The sequence below is a fragment of the Carlito syrichta genome, unplaced genomic scaffold, assembly GCF_000164805.1.
Source record: "Carlito syrichta isolate Samal-C Ts95f unplaced genomic scaffold, Tarsius_syrichta-2.0.1 Scaffold304453, whole genome shotgun sequence".
NCBI lineage: Eukaryota > Metazoa > Chordata > Mammalia > Primates > Tarsiidae > Carlito > Carlito syrichta.
Window position 1 is genome coordinate 182,425 of NW_007248549.1, and position 16,552 is coordinate 198,976.

The 16,552-nt window shown below is 34.4% G+C and overlaps 1 protein-coding gene across 6 annotated transcripts in view; it reads right to left on the minus strand.

Moving 5' to 3' along the window:
• The window catches only part of UCHL5 (ubiquitin C-terminal hydrolase L5), a 43,671-nt gene that overhangs the window by 16,285 nt on the left and 10,834 nt on the right, over window positions 1-16,552 (minus strand). For all 6 annotated transcript variants that reach the window (XM_021713314.1, XM_021713313.1, XM_008059948.1 and 3 more), the window contains exons 2-3: window positions 15,251-15,314; window positions 13,415-13,520 (exon numbers count right to left, since the gene is read on the minus strand). Coding sequence is in view for 4 of the 6 variants with exons in the window: in XM_008059948.1 (XP_008058139.1) it covers window positions 13,415-13,520; window positions 15,251-15,314 (170 nt within the window). In the remaining 2 variants the exon portion in view is untranslated. The remainder of the gene's footprint in view (window positions 1-13,414; window positions 13,521-15,250; window positions 15,315-16,552) is intronic.

Genomic DNA, 16,552 nt, shown 5'->3' on the forward strand with positions numbered 1-16,552 from the left:
TGTGTTGCCAGAGACTTTTAAGGTCTCATGAATATGCACCAGCTCTTGAGTTACTGGCTACAGTATGTTTGAAAAATCCCTTGATACAACTGCATTCTCCACTAGGGAACAAACTCATTCTTAATCTCAATAATTATAACAATATCACCACAGGTCTGCAATTCCTCTTTAAGTATTTTATATTCAAAACTGTCTTATAATTGATAAATTAGGGAAAGTAGCCGTAGATCTAGAATTTAACACGGCTGCTGATTTCTTTGAATATGTATTTTGATCTGAATCACAGTTCTTTAGCAAATTTGGATGAAAAACTTTAACGATTAATGGAAACCTCATAAATGTGGTTGACTGAAACTTTATAATACCTAGTGTTCCCTTATCTTGGGTCAAAATTGCCTGGGGTGAAATTATCTGGAGATAAGGGTGGTAGGAGTAAAATAAGGAGAAGTTAAAATTTATACTTACTCACATTTCTTTCAAAAATATTAAAGCTATAATGTATACCCAATGGTGGACTAGGTGGTAAGGCTACAGCAGACAATACTATCAAAAATTTCTACAATCTAAGGACTTCAAAACTGTAATCTATTACTTTAGGATTTTTATAAGAAGTAGAAAAAACTCTTATAGTTACTGATATTTCTCTTTTGATATCAAACAACAATAATAATAGTGCACTGTTGATAATATATTATAGTTCATTGTGTATGTGTGTGTCAATAGTAATATAATGTTCATATATAACAATACTGCCTCAAATCTTAAAATGAGTTTAGTGCCACCAAGTGGTCATGCAGAGTACAGAATTAGTTAAAAAAAAAAAAAAAAAAGACCTTAAAAAAGTGCAGTCATTCATTCATGAAAATAATATTTACAGAGCATCTACTATGTGCCAGACATTATGATAAATGTTGGATATTCAGTGAACAAAAGAAATGTGGTCCTTATCCTCATGAAACATAAAAATCATCTTATATACACCTAACGAAAGAACTCATGTCACAAAAATACATTATGGTATAAATTATTTAGGTGGTTCCCCATTATTAAAAATCTTAGCTTATCCTGAGTGTTCTACTTTATGTTCTGGCTTTTAATACATTATTAAATAAAGTAGTAGAGTTCAATAATAGAAATTAGGCTACAGAAGGAAGTCCCAAGTAGGACTGGCCCAGAACCTTAAGAGTTTGGTTCGAATTTTTTTGACAGAATATATACTCTTTAGTCTATCAGGGCTCTTCCACTTTCTATTTCTCACACATGACCCAGTTCACACATTAATTCTGCCAACCTCATACTTTGTAACCCTTAGACTAGAGAATAATTTCTTTTCATAATGTATATTAAAGAATGACAGAACCTAGAGAATTAATGTAAAAATAAAGTACCGTCTGTATAAATTATACGTCATATATGGCCTTCTTATTTTGAAAATATAAACAAAAATGACAAACATTTAGCTAGGCTAAGAAAAAAAGAGAAGAGTCAAATAAATAAAATCATAAATTAAAAAAAAAAAAAAACTGAGACCAAAGAAATACAAAGAGACTATCATTAGAGACTATTATGAACAACTCTAAGCCAACAAATTTGAAAATATAAAAATGGATAAATTTTTGGACATATACAACCTACCAAGATTGAACCATGAAAAAAAACAGAAAATCTAACAAATCAATAACAAATAATGAGATAGAAGGAAGCTATATTAAAAAGTCTCTCATTAAAGAAAAGCCAAGAATCTGATCGTTTCACTGCTGAATTCTACCAAACATTTAAAGAATACCAATTTTACCCAAACTCTTCAAAACAAGTGAAGAGCAGGGAATACTTTCAAATTCATTCTACAAGGCCATCATTACCCTGATACCAACATCAAACAAGGACACAACAACAAAAAAAAGAAAAACTACAGGCAAATATCACTGATAAACAGAGAGGCAAAACTCCTAACAAACCAAATGCAACAACACATTAAAAAGGTCATTCATCATGATCAAGTAGAATTTATACCAGGGATGCAAGGATGGTTCAATATATGCAAATCATAAATGCACTATATTACATCAAAAGAACTAAGAGTAAAAACCATGATTATTTCATTACATGCTGAAAAAGCATTTGATACAATTTAACATCCTTCGTGATTAAGAACCCTCAAAACACCGGGAACAGAAGAAATGTACTTCAAAATAATGAAGGGTATATATGACAAACCCACAGCTAACATCATACTGAATTGAAAAAGAATTGAAAGCCTTTTCTCTAAGGTCTGGACGAAGACAAGGATACCTATTTTTACCACTTTTATTCAACATAATAATGGAAGTCCTGGCCAGAGCAATTAGGCAAGAGAAAGAAATAAAGGGAATCTAAATTGAAAAGGAAAAAGTCATATTAGCCCTGTTCACATATTACATGATCTTTCACTTAGAGAAACCTAAACACTCCACCAAAATACTGCTACAACTTGTAAATGAGTCAGTGAAGTTGCAGGAATCAAAATCAACATAAAAAAACAGTAGTAAATATATATGACAAGAGCAAGTATTATGAAAAATAAATCAAGAAAGCAATCTTGTCAACAAAGAACATAAAATACCTAAGAATCAATCTAACTGAAGAAGTGAAAGATCTATACAAGGAAAACTATGAAACACTAATGGAAGAAGCTAAAGAGGACACATGAAAAGATGTTCTATGTTCATGGATTGGAATAACTAATATTGTTGAAATGGAAGTTCTATGTTGGGAGCCAACATCTATAGCTACATGGCTGAGGCCTGTAAAGGCCCATCTGGAAGATCACCTCTGACATAGGATATCCATTATACCTATAATATTGGCGTGTGATTCGTGACCAGTGTGCATACATGGCAGTAAAACTTATAAGTAAATCTCAATACACCTGATGGAAAGTTGCACAGCAGAATTATTTTGTGTTTCTCTGTCTTTCTAAGCTGTATTTCTTCTTAAGATATTTTTTAACTTCTATTTCCTGGTAGACTGGTTAATCAGCTCTTGTTCCCGAAAGCAGTCTCCCCTAGAGCTAAAATTAGAAACTAAATTACCATAATAGTTTTATCGCCCTGCCTCTAGCCAGGCAGAACGTTTTTTCTAGTTTCGTTAAATACCGAAACTCTGTTTGCTCCAGCCCATGGCCATCGTCATGGCAACCATACATTTCCTTGTTCAAGAGTATGGCAACTACCATAAGATTTATGAAAGAATTAACGATAAGGTATTAGCTTAATAAGATATAGCATAGTATTAAAGTTCAATCATCAGATTATATAAAAATTAAAGTTTAGATATATGAAACTCATATAAGTCATGGTAAGGTTTTGTAGTTCAAGAATAAGTTTTGAATTAATTGTTATAGAATTACAGGGCACTATGTTGAATCATAATAGGTTAATGGAATAAATAAAAATTAAGTCATTTAAGTAAACTTATAGATTATAGTATAGTGTTAGGTTGATAATATTGTTAAAAATATTAGGAGTCAGTAAACTTGGGTTGAACCTAGAGTTAACTTAGAAAGTTTTTGTATTAATCAGGGTTTAGAACAAAGAGTATAATATGAATGATTTATTGAACATTATGGAAAACACTTTGAACAATCTGTATTGAAATTGTGCACCTGTGATTTTAATGTAAGTTTTGTGAAGCACGTCATGCATCATGGAATTATAATTGTTTGCTTGGAACTTGCAAGTCTCGTGATGGTCTTGTGATGCATAGTTTGTAAAGCGCGATATGCATGGAATTTGTACTCCCCCAGCAAGTGATTATCACACTGCTGAAGGATATAGAAAATGGTATATAAGTTGAAAGGAGTCCGAATAAAATTTGGACTCAGTCCTGATCAGACTGATCCCAGAAGAACTGCCTCCGAGTGGTCTCTTCTCGCCGTCTTGACTCTCCGGTGTGGGTCCAACCCTCCCTCGGTCAGAGCCGGTCTCTGACAGCTCAACCCATAGCAACTACAGATTCAATGCAATCCCTATCAAAATACCAATGACATTCTTCATAGAAATAGAAAAAGTAATTCTAAAATTTACATGTAATTACAAAAGACCCCCAAATAGCCAAAGCAATCCTGATCAAAAGGAACAAAGTTGGAAGCATCACATTATATAACTTCAAGATCTACTACAAAGCGACAGTAATCAAATCAGCATTGTACTAGTATAAAAACAGACATATAGACCAATGGAACAGAAAAAAGAGCCCAGATATAAATTCATATTTACAGCCAACTCATTTTCAACAGTCACCAAGAACATACAGCAGAGAAAGTCCTCAGTAAATGATGCTGGGAAAACTAGATACCATATGTGAAAAAACAAAACTAGATCCCTATCTTTCACCATATAAAAAATCAAATCAAAATGGATTAAAGACGTAAATCAAATACCTGAATCTATGAAACTATTAAAAGATTACATTGGAGAAATATTCCATGACGTTGGTCTGGGCAATGATTTTTTGTGTGACACCTCCAAAGTGCAGGCAGTCAAATTCAAAACAGACAAATAGGATTGCATCAAGCTAAAAAGCTTCTGCATAATGAAGGAAACAATCAACAAAGTAAAAAAACAACCTACAGAATGGGAGAAAATATTTGCAAACTACTTATCTGACAAAAGGATTAATAACTAGAATATATAAGGAGCTCAAACAACTCAATAGGGGAAAAAATCAAATCCAATAAAATCAAATTCAATTTTTTAATATGCGAAAGATCTGAATAGACATTTCTCAAAAGAAGACATACAAATAGCCAACAGGTATATGAAGAAATGTTCAACATCACTAATCATCAAAGAAATGCAAATCAAACACAATAAAATAACATCTCACACAGTTAAAATGGCTTTTAACAAAAAGACAGGGAATAGACACAGGTGAGGATGTGCAGAAAGGATAACCTTCACACTGTTGGTAGAAATGTAAATTAGTACAGCCACTATGGAAAACTGTACTGAAGCTCCTCAAAAAACTAAAAATAGAACCATACGATCCAGCAATTCCACTACTGAGTATATATCCAAAAGAAAGAAAATTAATATGTCAAAAAGATATCTACACTCCTGTTTATTATGGCACTATTCATAATAGCCAAAATATGCAATCAACCCAAATGCTCATCAATGGATGAATGAATGGATAAAGAAAAATGACTCAGACACAAAAAAGAATGAACATTTTTTTTCAAAGGGAAATAGATTTATATCTGGGTTCTCTTTCTTTTTTTTTTTTTGAGTTGGAGTCTCACTCTGTCACCCAGACTGGAGCACAGTGGCCACTTCCGGCCACCGCAGCCTTGACCTGCTGGGCTCCGGGGATCGTTCCACCTCAGCCTTCCGAGTAGCCGGAATTACAGGCACACGCTACCACGCCCGGCTGATTTTTGATTTATTGTAGAGATGAGGTCTCGCTGCCCAGGCAGGTCTCGAACCCACGGGCTCAGGCAATCCACTCACCTCAGTCTCCCAAAGGCGCGGGATACAGGCTGAGCCACGGAGCCCGGCTATATCTGGGTTCTCTATCCATCTTTTCAACCCAACATGGACAAAACTGGAGGTCATTATGTTAAGTGAAATAAGCTAAGCAGAGAAAGACAAAGATCACTTGTTCCCACTCATATGTGAGAATTAGAAAAGTGGATCTCACGAAGTATAGACTGGTGGTTATCAGAGGCCAGAAATGAGAGAGGGAGGGGAAGATGAAGTGAGATCTATTAATGGACACAAATATATAGTCCGATAGATGAAATAAGACCTAGCGTTTGATAGATCAACAGATCTACCAAATCTATTGTATATTTCAAAATAAGTAGAAGATAATTACTTTAATGTTTCTAGCATAAAGATAAATATTTATGGTGATGTATAGCCCAATTAGACTGATTCGATCTTTACAAATTATGTGAATGTGTTATGTTATCACATGTACCCCCAAAATATGTACAACTATTACACAGCAATCAAAAATAAATTATTTAAGCTATCCTTTTTTAAAAAAAGAAAGCACAATTAACCCCACAGAAAAATAACATACACAAGATTTCACAGAGGAAATATTAACACATGAAGAACATATCAACACGATTAGTGATCAGGGAGATATAAGCTAAGACAATAACTTGTATGTAGCATTTTAGAACCAACTGGCTTAAAAACCCCTGAAAATGCCACAAACTGGAATATGTGGCTTTGTAATAACTCTTATACATTGCTAATAGAAATGCAAATTGGAGCAGCTACTTCAGAAAACATTTTAATAGTCTTCCTAAAGTTGTACGTTTACATATTCAATGAAGTAGTCATTCTACTTCTAGCCTTTACCAGGAGAAATCAGTACATGTACAAAAACATTTATAGCAACATACTTCACAGTAACTCAAATGAAAACCCCAAAAGACTATCTATAGAAGAGTAAATACACTATAGTATGTTTATGCAATTAACATGCAGCATACAAAGTAAATGAGTTTACATAATAAACAACTTATTGATGAATCTTAACAATCTAGTATTGGCTGAAAATTAGAGCATGCTATTTTTATCAAGTTAAATTTTTATAAATACACACCCTTTTTTAAGATTACACAAAATGCCTAAAAAGAGAAAACAGGTATCATCATTGATGTCTTCCTCCTCCATCCCCAAATGAAATCCATTACACATTAAGGGTGCCAATGTTTTACTATTATTTAAATCTGTTCACATCTCTACTTCCAGTCTTTTGTTTACTTTCATATGGATTTTTGTAAAAGCCTCCCAACTGATATCTATTTTTATCTACTCATATCTACTTTTCAAATGCATTCCTAACACTGTAGCCAAAGTGATCTCTTTTAAATGAAAATCTGATCATTCCACCCTTCTTTTTTTTTTTTTTTTGAGTTGGAGTCTCACTCTGTCACCCAGACTAGAGCGCAGTGGCCGCTGCCGGCCACTGCTGCCTCGACCTGCTGGGCTCCGGCGATCCTTCTGCCTCAGCCTTCCAAGTAGCCGGAACTACAGGCACACACTACCACGCCTGGCTAATTGTTGATTTATTATAGAGATGAGGTCTTGCCAAGTTGCCCAGGCGGGTCTCGAACCCGTGGGCCTCGAAGCCGCAGGCTCAGGCAATCCACTCACCTCAGCCTTCCAAAGCACAGGATTACAGGCTGAGCCACTGAGCCCAGCCATTCCACCCTTCTTAAAACACTTCAATAATTTCTTATCTCTCTAAAGATACAGGCAAAAGTCTCAATCACAGCCTAAAATATCCTGTATTATCTGACCTCTGTCTGCATCTGTAGGCTGATAGCTTTTCCTCAATATTTACCTTCTCTTTCTTACAAAGGATTAGAGTACCTAACTCCATAGTACCCACCACAAACTGGAATACCGACAACTTTCCTACTGCCCTTTGCTGTTAACTCAAATTACTGAAACTACATGTGCAAATTCTAGAAAATGTCCACAAAGGAAAGGGAATGTGCTGTCCCTTTCCTGCTGTCTGGATGCAGAACAGAGACAGTAATCATCTTCGACCATAAAGTAACCTTTGGAATAGAAGATATACACAAAGGAGCAATACAAAAGAACCTGTAACTTCTTGGTTCTTGAATAAAAACAAAACAAAACTCTATTTGTAGATAAACTATTGTTTATCTACACCTAACGGTATCTAATCCTGGCTAATATACTGCCTATTCAGCTTCATATCTCATGACCTCTCCCCTTTTGCTCTCCACAGTTCAGCTACATTAGCCTTCTTCTAACACCTTTTTTTTTGAGTCAGGGTCTCACTCTCACTCCCAGGCTGGAATGCAGTGGCATGATCACAGTTCACTGCAACCTCAACCTTTGGGCTCAGGCAATCCTTCTACCTCAGTCTCCACAGTAGCCGGGACTACAGATGTCTGCCATCACACCCAGCTAATGTTTTGTGCTTTTTTGTTGTTGTTATTATTCGTAGAGACAAGATCTCACTAAGTTGCCTAGGCTGGTCTCCTACTCCTGGGCTCAAGCAGACCTCCCACCTCAGCCTCCCAAAGTGCTGGGATTATAGTTGTGAACCACCACACCCAGCCTTCTTCTAGTATCTTTTGCTCATCTTACACACTTTTGCGTAAAGCTGTTATTAGTCTAGAATGATCCTCAACCTCTCTCTCCTAGTTAATACCTACTTCGTCTTTAGATTTCAGCCGAACTGTCAGTTACTCAGAGAAGCTTTCTCAGACTTCCCTTGGCAAAGTGAAGTCTCATTTTTATGTGTGTAGTAAAGATTTGCCTTTAATAAAGACCTTGCCTAAAGAGAGGTCTGCCCTCTGTCCTTGGTTCCTGGGAGATGATCTCTAAGATTATGAAAAGTCATGGCTAAGAAGAGAGTTTGTTCACCTGAGGGTGTTGGGCCACATTGATAGTCTAACAATATGACTTAGGGTAGGGTATTGGATCAGCTCAACCTTCCATGAGGCTGAAGACTGGGATAAGCCATGTGGATGGCCAACCAGGTCCAGGGTACCCAATAAAAACTTTGGACACCAGACCCAATAAAAACTTTGGACACCAAGAACCCACATACACACACCTCCAAAAAGAGCATATGAGTTTCCTTGGATGGCAATATTCTGCATACTCATAGTGTCGCACAGCATTGCCAGGAAAGTTAGCACTGCATGAGAAACCACTAGGAAAAGAAAACTTGAAGTTCCATACATGGAATGTTCCTGGGCTCTTCTCAACCCCATGTGTTTCTGCCCTTGGACTGTCTTAATTCTAAATCCTTTAACTGTAATAAGCCATGACAGTGAGTATAAGAGCTTTCAGTAAGGTCTTGAGTCTTTCTAGTGAATTACAAAATCTAAGAATGGTCTGTGGACCCCCCTTCCCAGAATTACAATGCTGCCAGAAGTGAGGGTGGTCTTGGGGTTGTCAAACTCTATAATTGGTGCTCAAAATGAGGCTAGTCTTATGGGTGGTTCCCAAACTTCATAATATAGTTCTCATTTTACTCCATGTAGCATTTACCACCACTGTAATTTTGCATTTAAGTAATACTAATCTCTTCCACTAAACTCTAAGCACTCTTGAAGGTAGGAATCACGACAGTTTTTCATTCTTCAAGCACCTAGACAGTACCTACCACACAATAGGTACTCAATCATTCTTTCCTGAAAGACTGAACAGATGGAGTCAGCCAAACCCAGGACCATTGAAGCATGATTTTAAGAAAGTAAATCACACCTTAGCTTTCCCATCAGTGAAATAGTAACCTCGTCAGTGAGATTATTTAAGCTACAAGATATTTATATCATGAATACTTTTAAAAGAGGCAGTGTTGTGACAGGTTAAGAATACAGACTTCAAAGCCACAGGTTCCTGGGTTTCTGCTAGTCCACTAGCTGCGTAACTTGGTCAAGACAACAATGTTTTGCAAAGAAGCATTACCAAAATGTCATTTCTGGATCCTTATATACAAATTGCAATTACTAGGATATAATTTCTTTTCTTGATATTTATTAATCAATGATTCACATACACACACCTCCAATTAGAGCATATGATCAGCATAAGATGACCAGTGTTGGCTGTCTAAATTGAGGCAATTTCATGTATAAATATCACTTAGTTAATCTGTATAACCTTACCACAAGTAAGTATAATTTAACTTTTTAAATTTCTGAAAATATTCCTAAGAGTCCAGACATCCTGGATTAGAAATCATTCCATAAGATCTTGAAGCATAAAACCAAGGATTATATATTTATGTAATATATACCTTAAGACTCCTAGCACAGGTTCATAGGAGGCATATACTAAGACAACTGACTGGTATTGTTAATAAATTGTTGCTCTGTCAGTTTAATAAGATCTGTTAACAAAATAAAGTATCAAAAAATAACATTATTGGGGAATTACTAAGCTGACATCTTAATAAAGTCAGTTAAAATATAATACAAATAAAATATTAAATTGCAGTAAGATAGAAATGTAACACAGAACTAGAAAAATATCAAGAGACTCCAAAAATTATAAATTCATACTCTAGTATCATTTTTTCCCTATAGAATACTTCCATATATGTTAAAAATATCTAGGCCTTTACAAATCAGACATTCTTTGTGTCTTAATGTTAGTGAATTTTGATGCTCTTTAATTGTTAGAAATGAACAGCTCAATCTGAATTTATTGGATACCTACAATATGCCAGGGACTGTATATAAAAATAAAATCTAATACACACACACACACACACACACACACACACTATATAAGAATATAAATTATTTTCAGTGGTTGTCTCTAAAGCAGAGATTATGAGGCTCTTTGATTTTCTGCATATTTTTATAATGCCTACATTTTTTATAATGGGCATATATTCTTATATACATCGAGAAAAAAATTTTAAAGAGGAAAAATCACCTAAAGAAAATTTAAAACTATCTGTCACCTACCTTTTCATAAATACCTTAATTTTAAAATCCAGACAACTGTGGATTTAAAATTATAATTACTGTAAATACAATGATAACTCATATAAGTAGCCAAATATTATAACATATAAATAGTTTATTTGTACTAGAAACTCAAAATGTTGAAAATTAAGAGGTTATTTAAATTATAGGACATTTATATCAATAATACTTTTAAAAGGCAATGTTGTGGTAAGGTTAAGAATGCAGACTTTGGGGCCACAGTGCTTGGGTACTTAGTCAAGTTTCTTATCCTCTTTTACACTCAGTTTCTACATCTGTAAAATGAGGAGGAGCCTGTAAAACCAGACAGCTATTATAGGGATCAGATTAATATAAAAATAAAAGCATTTAATAAGCCTTCAACAAATGTTAGCTAATATTTATTATGTGTACTGAAATAAAACACAGTCAAACCTTTATTGAGTGAAAAAAATACAAAATAATCGTTTTAGCAAAAAAAAAAAGTTATAAGGAGTATATATGTTAGCATACAAACAGAAAATGTGGGAGCTGGCATGGCATGTGAAGTCACAAACCTGGGTTTAAGTTCTGGATCTCCTACATATTCTCTGTGTGACCTTGGGCAAAGAGTTTTTCCAGACCTCATTTCTTCATCTGTGAAATGAGGTAACAACCTCATGGGATTGTTGCAAGGATTAAGTAAATATTCTATCTAAAGCATAATATCTAGCACACAACAAGAGTGGTAACTGTTGGCTACTGTTGCTGCAATACTGTTGGTATTATTACAATTATTAATACCAATACTATTGGCACTGCTATTATAGTTGTTATTAGGAAGAAACATGCCTGTCTTGTTGCCTATTATATACCTTGCACCTAAAACAATGCCAAGCAAAAAGTAGGTGCTTAACAACTATTTGGTGACTAAATAAATAAGTCAAGCTGTCAAAGTGGTTAGTAGAGATGGGAGTGGGATTACAAGGATATGCACTTTCATCACTATAATTATATTTCTGTAATGTTAAGTTCTGTTATCAGAAAAAAAGAAACATTTTTAACTATACAATAATAAAGTCATATTTTCCTAAAGTAAAAGCAAGAAAGTTCTAAATTCTCTAAAAACATTCAATTCAAAAAAGTCAGAGAAAAATGGAAAGAAGCAATAAAATAAAAGGAAAACAAATTACAAAATAGAATAGCAAATGTTTTCTCAAGGGCAGTAATAAAAGTAAGCAGTTTTATTTTCCACCTTTCTAAAGGTTAACCAGATTATTCTAGGCAATATTTTGGGCCTCCTAAGTGCAGATTTCAAACAAATGCAATCATATTTAGGTTGGATTTTAAACACTAATCACACTAATTAATTAATCAAACAAATTAATCATTCTCTTTTTCAACTTTTCCTAAAAATGGGTCAGATATATGGAGGTATCTAATAATATGAGTTAAACTTTATTTTTCTGCTCATTATATACACTAGAACAACAGTCCTCAAGTGTGGTTCGTGGATCTGAGTCCCTGAGGCCCTTTTCAAGGGGTTTGTGAGCTCAAAATTGTTTCCATCCTAATTCTAAGACAGTTTTTGCTTTTTGCTTTGCTTCCCCATCAGCAATATTGACACAAAAGCAACAATGTTGCAAAATTCCTGGTATTTCAGCACAAATCTAAGCAGTTGCACTTTTTAAAAACTGTTTCACTAACATACATATTTAGTTAAAACCAAAAACTACACTAAAAGCCAGTTTTACTGGGAAAAAAAGTCTTTGACACAGCAGTAAAAGTAACTTTTATTAAATTTCAACCTTGGAGTATTTTATATTCTGTGGAATAAAATAGAAAGTACAAATAAAGAACTGCTGCTGCATACCAAGATATGCTAATTATCTTGAGGAAAGGCACTTGGGCAATTGTTTGAGTTGTGAGCTGAGTCAGCAGCTTTGTTCTTGGATTGTCATTTTTACATGAAAGAACAAATGACAGACAAATAAGGTTTTCCAGATATGGGTATTTAGCAAGTATTTTTCTGAAACAAAGTAAAATCAGTCTGTGGCTTCAAGGAAAACACCTGATTATATTTGTTGTTGATAAAACTTGAACTTTCAAGTGAAAATTAGAAAATCAAATTTTGTAAAACTTACATCCACCACTAAGAGTTTAAAAATTTTGAGATACTTTTCCCTGTTATAGATGATATTAACAAATATAATTTTTTCCTATTGTCAAATCATATCAAATGTATCAACACATAGAAGATGTGCATAAATTGGTAAATGCACAATGTTACAAAATCAAGCAGGCATGAAAGATCCATTTGAAGAGCAAGATAATCTAAAACAATTTAACATAAAGTACAAACTTCAAACTGCAACTAACCTTTGAGAATGTAACACGCTTAGTTTTGACACAGTATCAAAGAATATCACATTCACCTGAAAAAAAAATACTCTTCCCTTCCCAACTACATATATGAATAAGACTGAACTTTCTTAATATATTTCAAAGAAAAATAAAACAATGGAAATACACCAAAAAGAAAAAAATTGCAAGAATGAATGAAGAAGCAGATAGAAGAATCCAGCTGTGTGCTACTAACCTAGACAATAAAGAGATTTGCAAGAGTAAAACAGCGTACTCTTTTCGCTAGTTTTTTGTTTTGATAAATATACTTATTTTTCATTAAAAACATGTTATTTATGTTAATATGAGGAAGCCTGTTATTTTTAAGTCAATTGATAAATATGTTCGAAATATTTCAGTTCAATTCTGATGTCTAATATGGCAAACATTGATAGATAATCCCATAAACAGAAACTCTTTGGGGATCTCAATAATTTTTTAGAGTGTTATGAAGGTCTTGAGATTAAAAAAATGTTTGAGGACTGCTACAGGAGAGGCACACAGTAGTAGATTACAGTCCTGTTTATAAGAGTTGCTCTTGAGACTTTTCAGAGTATCTAAAAACCATACCTGCTTGGCAAAAAAAATTGTATCAAGTCTGGAGTCCTGAACCACAGAGCCTGCAGGTTCTTCTCCTGGCTGCCACTTGAAAAGAAAAATTAACCCATGAACTGGCCTACAAAATAAAATACAAATTAGTGACAACAAACACTGCTTCTTTTATAACACATTGTTAATATATTAAATTTTAGTCAGTTATTTAACAAATGAAGTAAATGAAATAATTCGAATGAAGTAAATTAATTAAACAAATATGAGGAATTTGTAAAAGATTGCTATTGCCATTTAGTCACTAAAATGTTGCCTTATAAGATGCCAATAAAACTTAAAATTACATCAGTTAAAATAAAATTATAGCTGGGTTCAGTGGCTCAGCCTGTAATCCCGCGCCTTTGAGAGGCTGAGGTGAGTGGACTGCCTGAGCCCGAGGGTTCGAGACCCACCTGGGCAGCGAGACCTCATCTCTACAGTAAATTAAAAAATCAGCCGGGCGTGGTAGCGCGCGCCTGTAATTCCAGCTACTCGGAAGGCTGAGGCAGAAGGATCGCCAGAGCCCAGCAGGTCGAGGCTGCGGTGGCTGGGAGTGGCCACTGCATTCCAGTCTGGGCAACAGAGTGAGACTCCAACTCAAAAAAATAAATAAATAATTTTAAAAAAAATTATAATGAAAGGTTTATTCTCAAATCTGTAGACTATTCATTTCTACCTCATGCTACCTCACTTAAAAACAAACAATAAGAACATAACAAAACTAGGAGAAACTGTTTACTGTAGGCTGAATTCCAAAATATATGAATATAAAGCTTATGTAGGATGTTTACAGATAAGTGGCTGATTACTTGTATTAAATATAGAAAATAACCTTCACATGTTATTGGATTCATGAACAATCCTCATACTACAGTATGAATAGATGCTATCATCACACACATAATGCAGTCATCCATTTTTTTAAAGAGCTGTTTTTGCGATGAAACATTAAATCACCACTTTAAAATCTCCTCCAGTCTTTCACAAGTGCCTCTCACTCATGAAAAATCTTTCCTAGCTGTTCAAAGACAGTTCAAATGATGCATCTTTAATTAACCTTCCCTGTTCTTAGCCAGAGTTGATCCATATTCATCTTAAGTGATTGCTCTTTTTGTGGGAAAGAGGAAGGTGGGAGGAAGCAAACTGCAAGTCTCCTTCCTATTAAAAACGGAGGCCATATCCTTAAGTCCTCATTTTCCTTCCATTTCAAGACTGCAAGAACTCTCCCACCAATGAAAACTACTCTAGCCCTGACTGTAGATATAGACTCAATATTTGAGAGCATGGAGGTTAGGGTTAAGGACATGCTTGGAAAGGTGATTCTGGCCAGAAAGATGGTAGACGGGTAAGATCCTTTTAGGCATCAACATTTGGAATTTGAACTGTGACTTTCCCAAGAAGCAATGTGATAATGTGGAGACAAGTTCTAAATTACTATGAATATAGAGAATCTATTGGATATTTTTGTAAACTGACCTATTATTCATGCTTTTTATGTTAAAATATGTTCTATGTTCTAACACTATTGATATATAAGTGAATTTTGTTAAAAAATCAACCATAAATACTTTGTGTATATGGAATTACAGAGACTTGCGTTTGACTCCTTTGCAAGTTACTTATCAGCCTCAGGTTCTTAATTATAAAATGAGAAAAATAATAATACTTATCTCACAAGATTGAAAAGAGACTTAAAGGAGATAATATATTCAGCTACAGTAATCCAAATAAAATAAACAGACAAATCTTAGTATCTTTCAAAAGTTTGTTAAAATATGGACATACTGTTTTTAACACAACTAAAATTATACTTACTTTAATTTTTCAAAATTCTCAGGTTCTAAACTCCATATTTCTTCTACTTGGGCTCCTCGGCAACCTGAAATAAGAAATTATTTTCTTCAGAAAATAATATTTTCCTTCATCATAAAATAAAATATTAATTAAAAAAAATGTACACTTGGGGATAATAACATGACAAATTAAGACAGTAAAACTGATAAAGCTTACAGCCAAATCCTATTATTTTCTATTAAATTTCCAGTAATTTACAATGGCAATATATTACTTTCTTAATTTTAAAAAGTTTCAAGAGTTTATTTTCACTGACACACCACTCTATGACTGCTCCCTTTCTCTCTCCATCTCCGAACCCTCATCATCCATTTTTTTTCCATTCAACTGTTACACTTCCCCACCTCTGTCTTTAGCCCTTTTTTCTTACTCTATACTTTTTCTTATTTCTGAAAAAGCAAGTAACTATCACTTAGTGACTTTCAAAGTACAAGTTTAGTCTGATACCCTTCCTAAATTCCAACTGTACATTTTCAACTACCTCAGAGTCATCTCTCCTTCTCCCCTCCCCAAACATATTCTTCTTCTAGTGGTTCTCAACTAGGGCGATTTTGCCCATCACAGAATATGTGGCAATGTTAGAGACTTTTTGTTACTATTGTAACTGAAGTGAGGGGGGTGATGCTACTGGCATCTAGTGAGTAGAGGTCAGGGATGCTGAGAAACATCCTACACTGCACAGGACAGTCCCTGACAATAAAGAATTATCTGGCCCAAAATGTCAACAGTACCAAGGTTAAGAAACTCTGCTCTAGTAATATGCATGATAGTAATCATGTTTAAGAGCTTGGCATCCAAGCTGCTAGGGTTTTCAGCCCTGGTTCCTCTATTTACTAACTGTATGACCATTTAACCACTCTATTCCTCATACTCATAAAGCTGTGAAGAAGTATAAATGAGATGATCCATGAGATACATTTAATACAATGTATACATTGTACATTGGCATACTCTAAGGGTCCACTAAATGTTAGCTAGTATCATTATCACAATACAAAAACAACATTATTTACTAGGGTCTTTGATGTCTTCTATGTAAAGTGCTTTAAATGCATTTTCTTTAATCACTGCAAGGTAAGAATTTAATGAGAGAGGCTTTGCATGTCAAGTGACTTGTCTATTTTCACTACAGTTACTATATGCCAGCAAACTAATTAAACACACATCTGGTTCCAAAGTCTGGACACTTTGTAATATTTCAGATTTCTTTTTTTTTGAGTTGGAGTCTCACTCTGTCGCCCAGACTGGAGTGCCGTGGCCGCT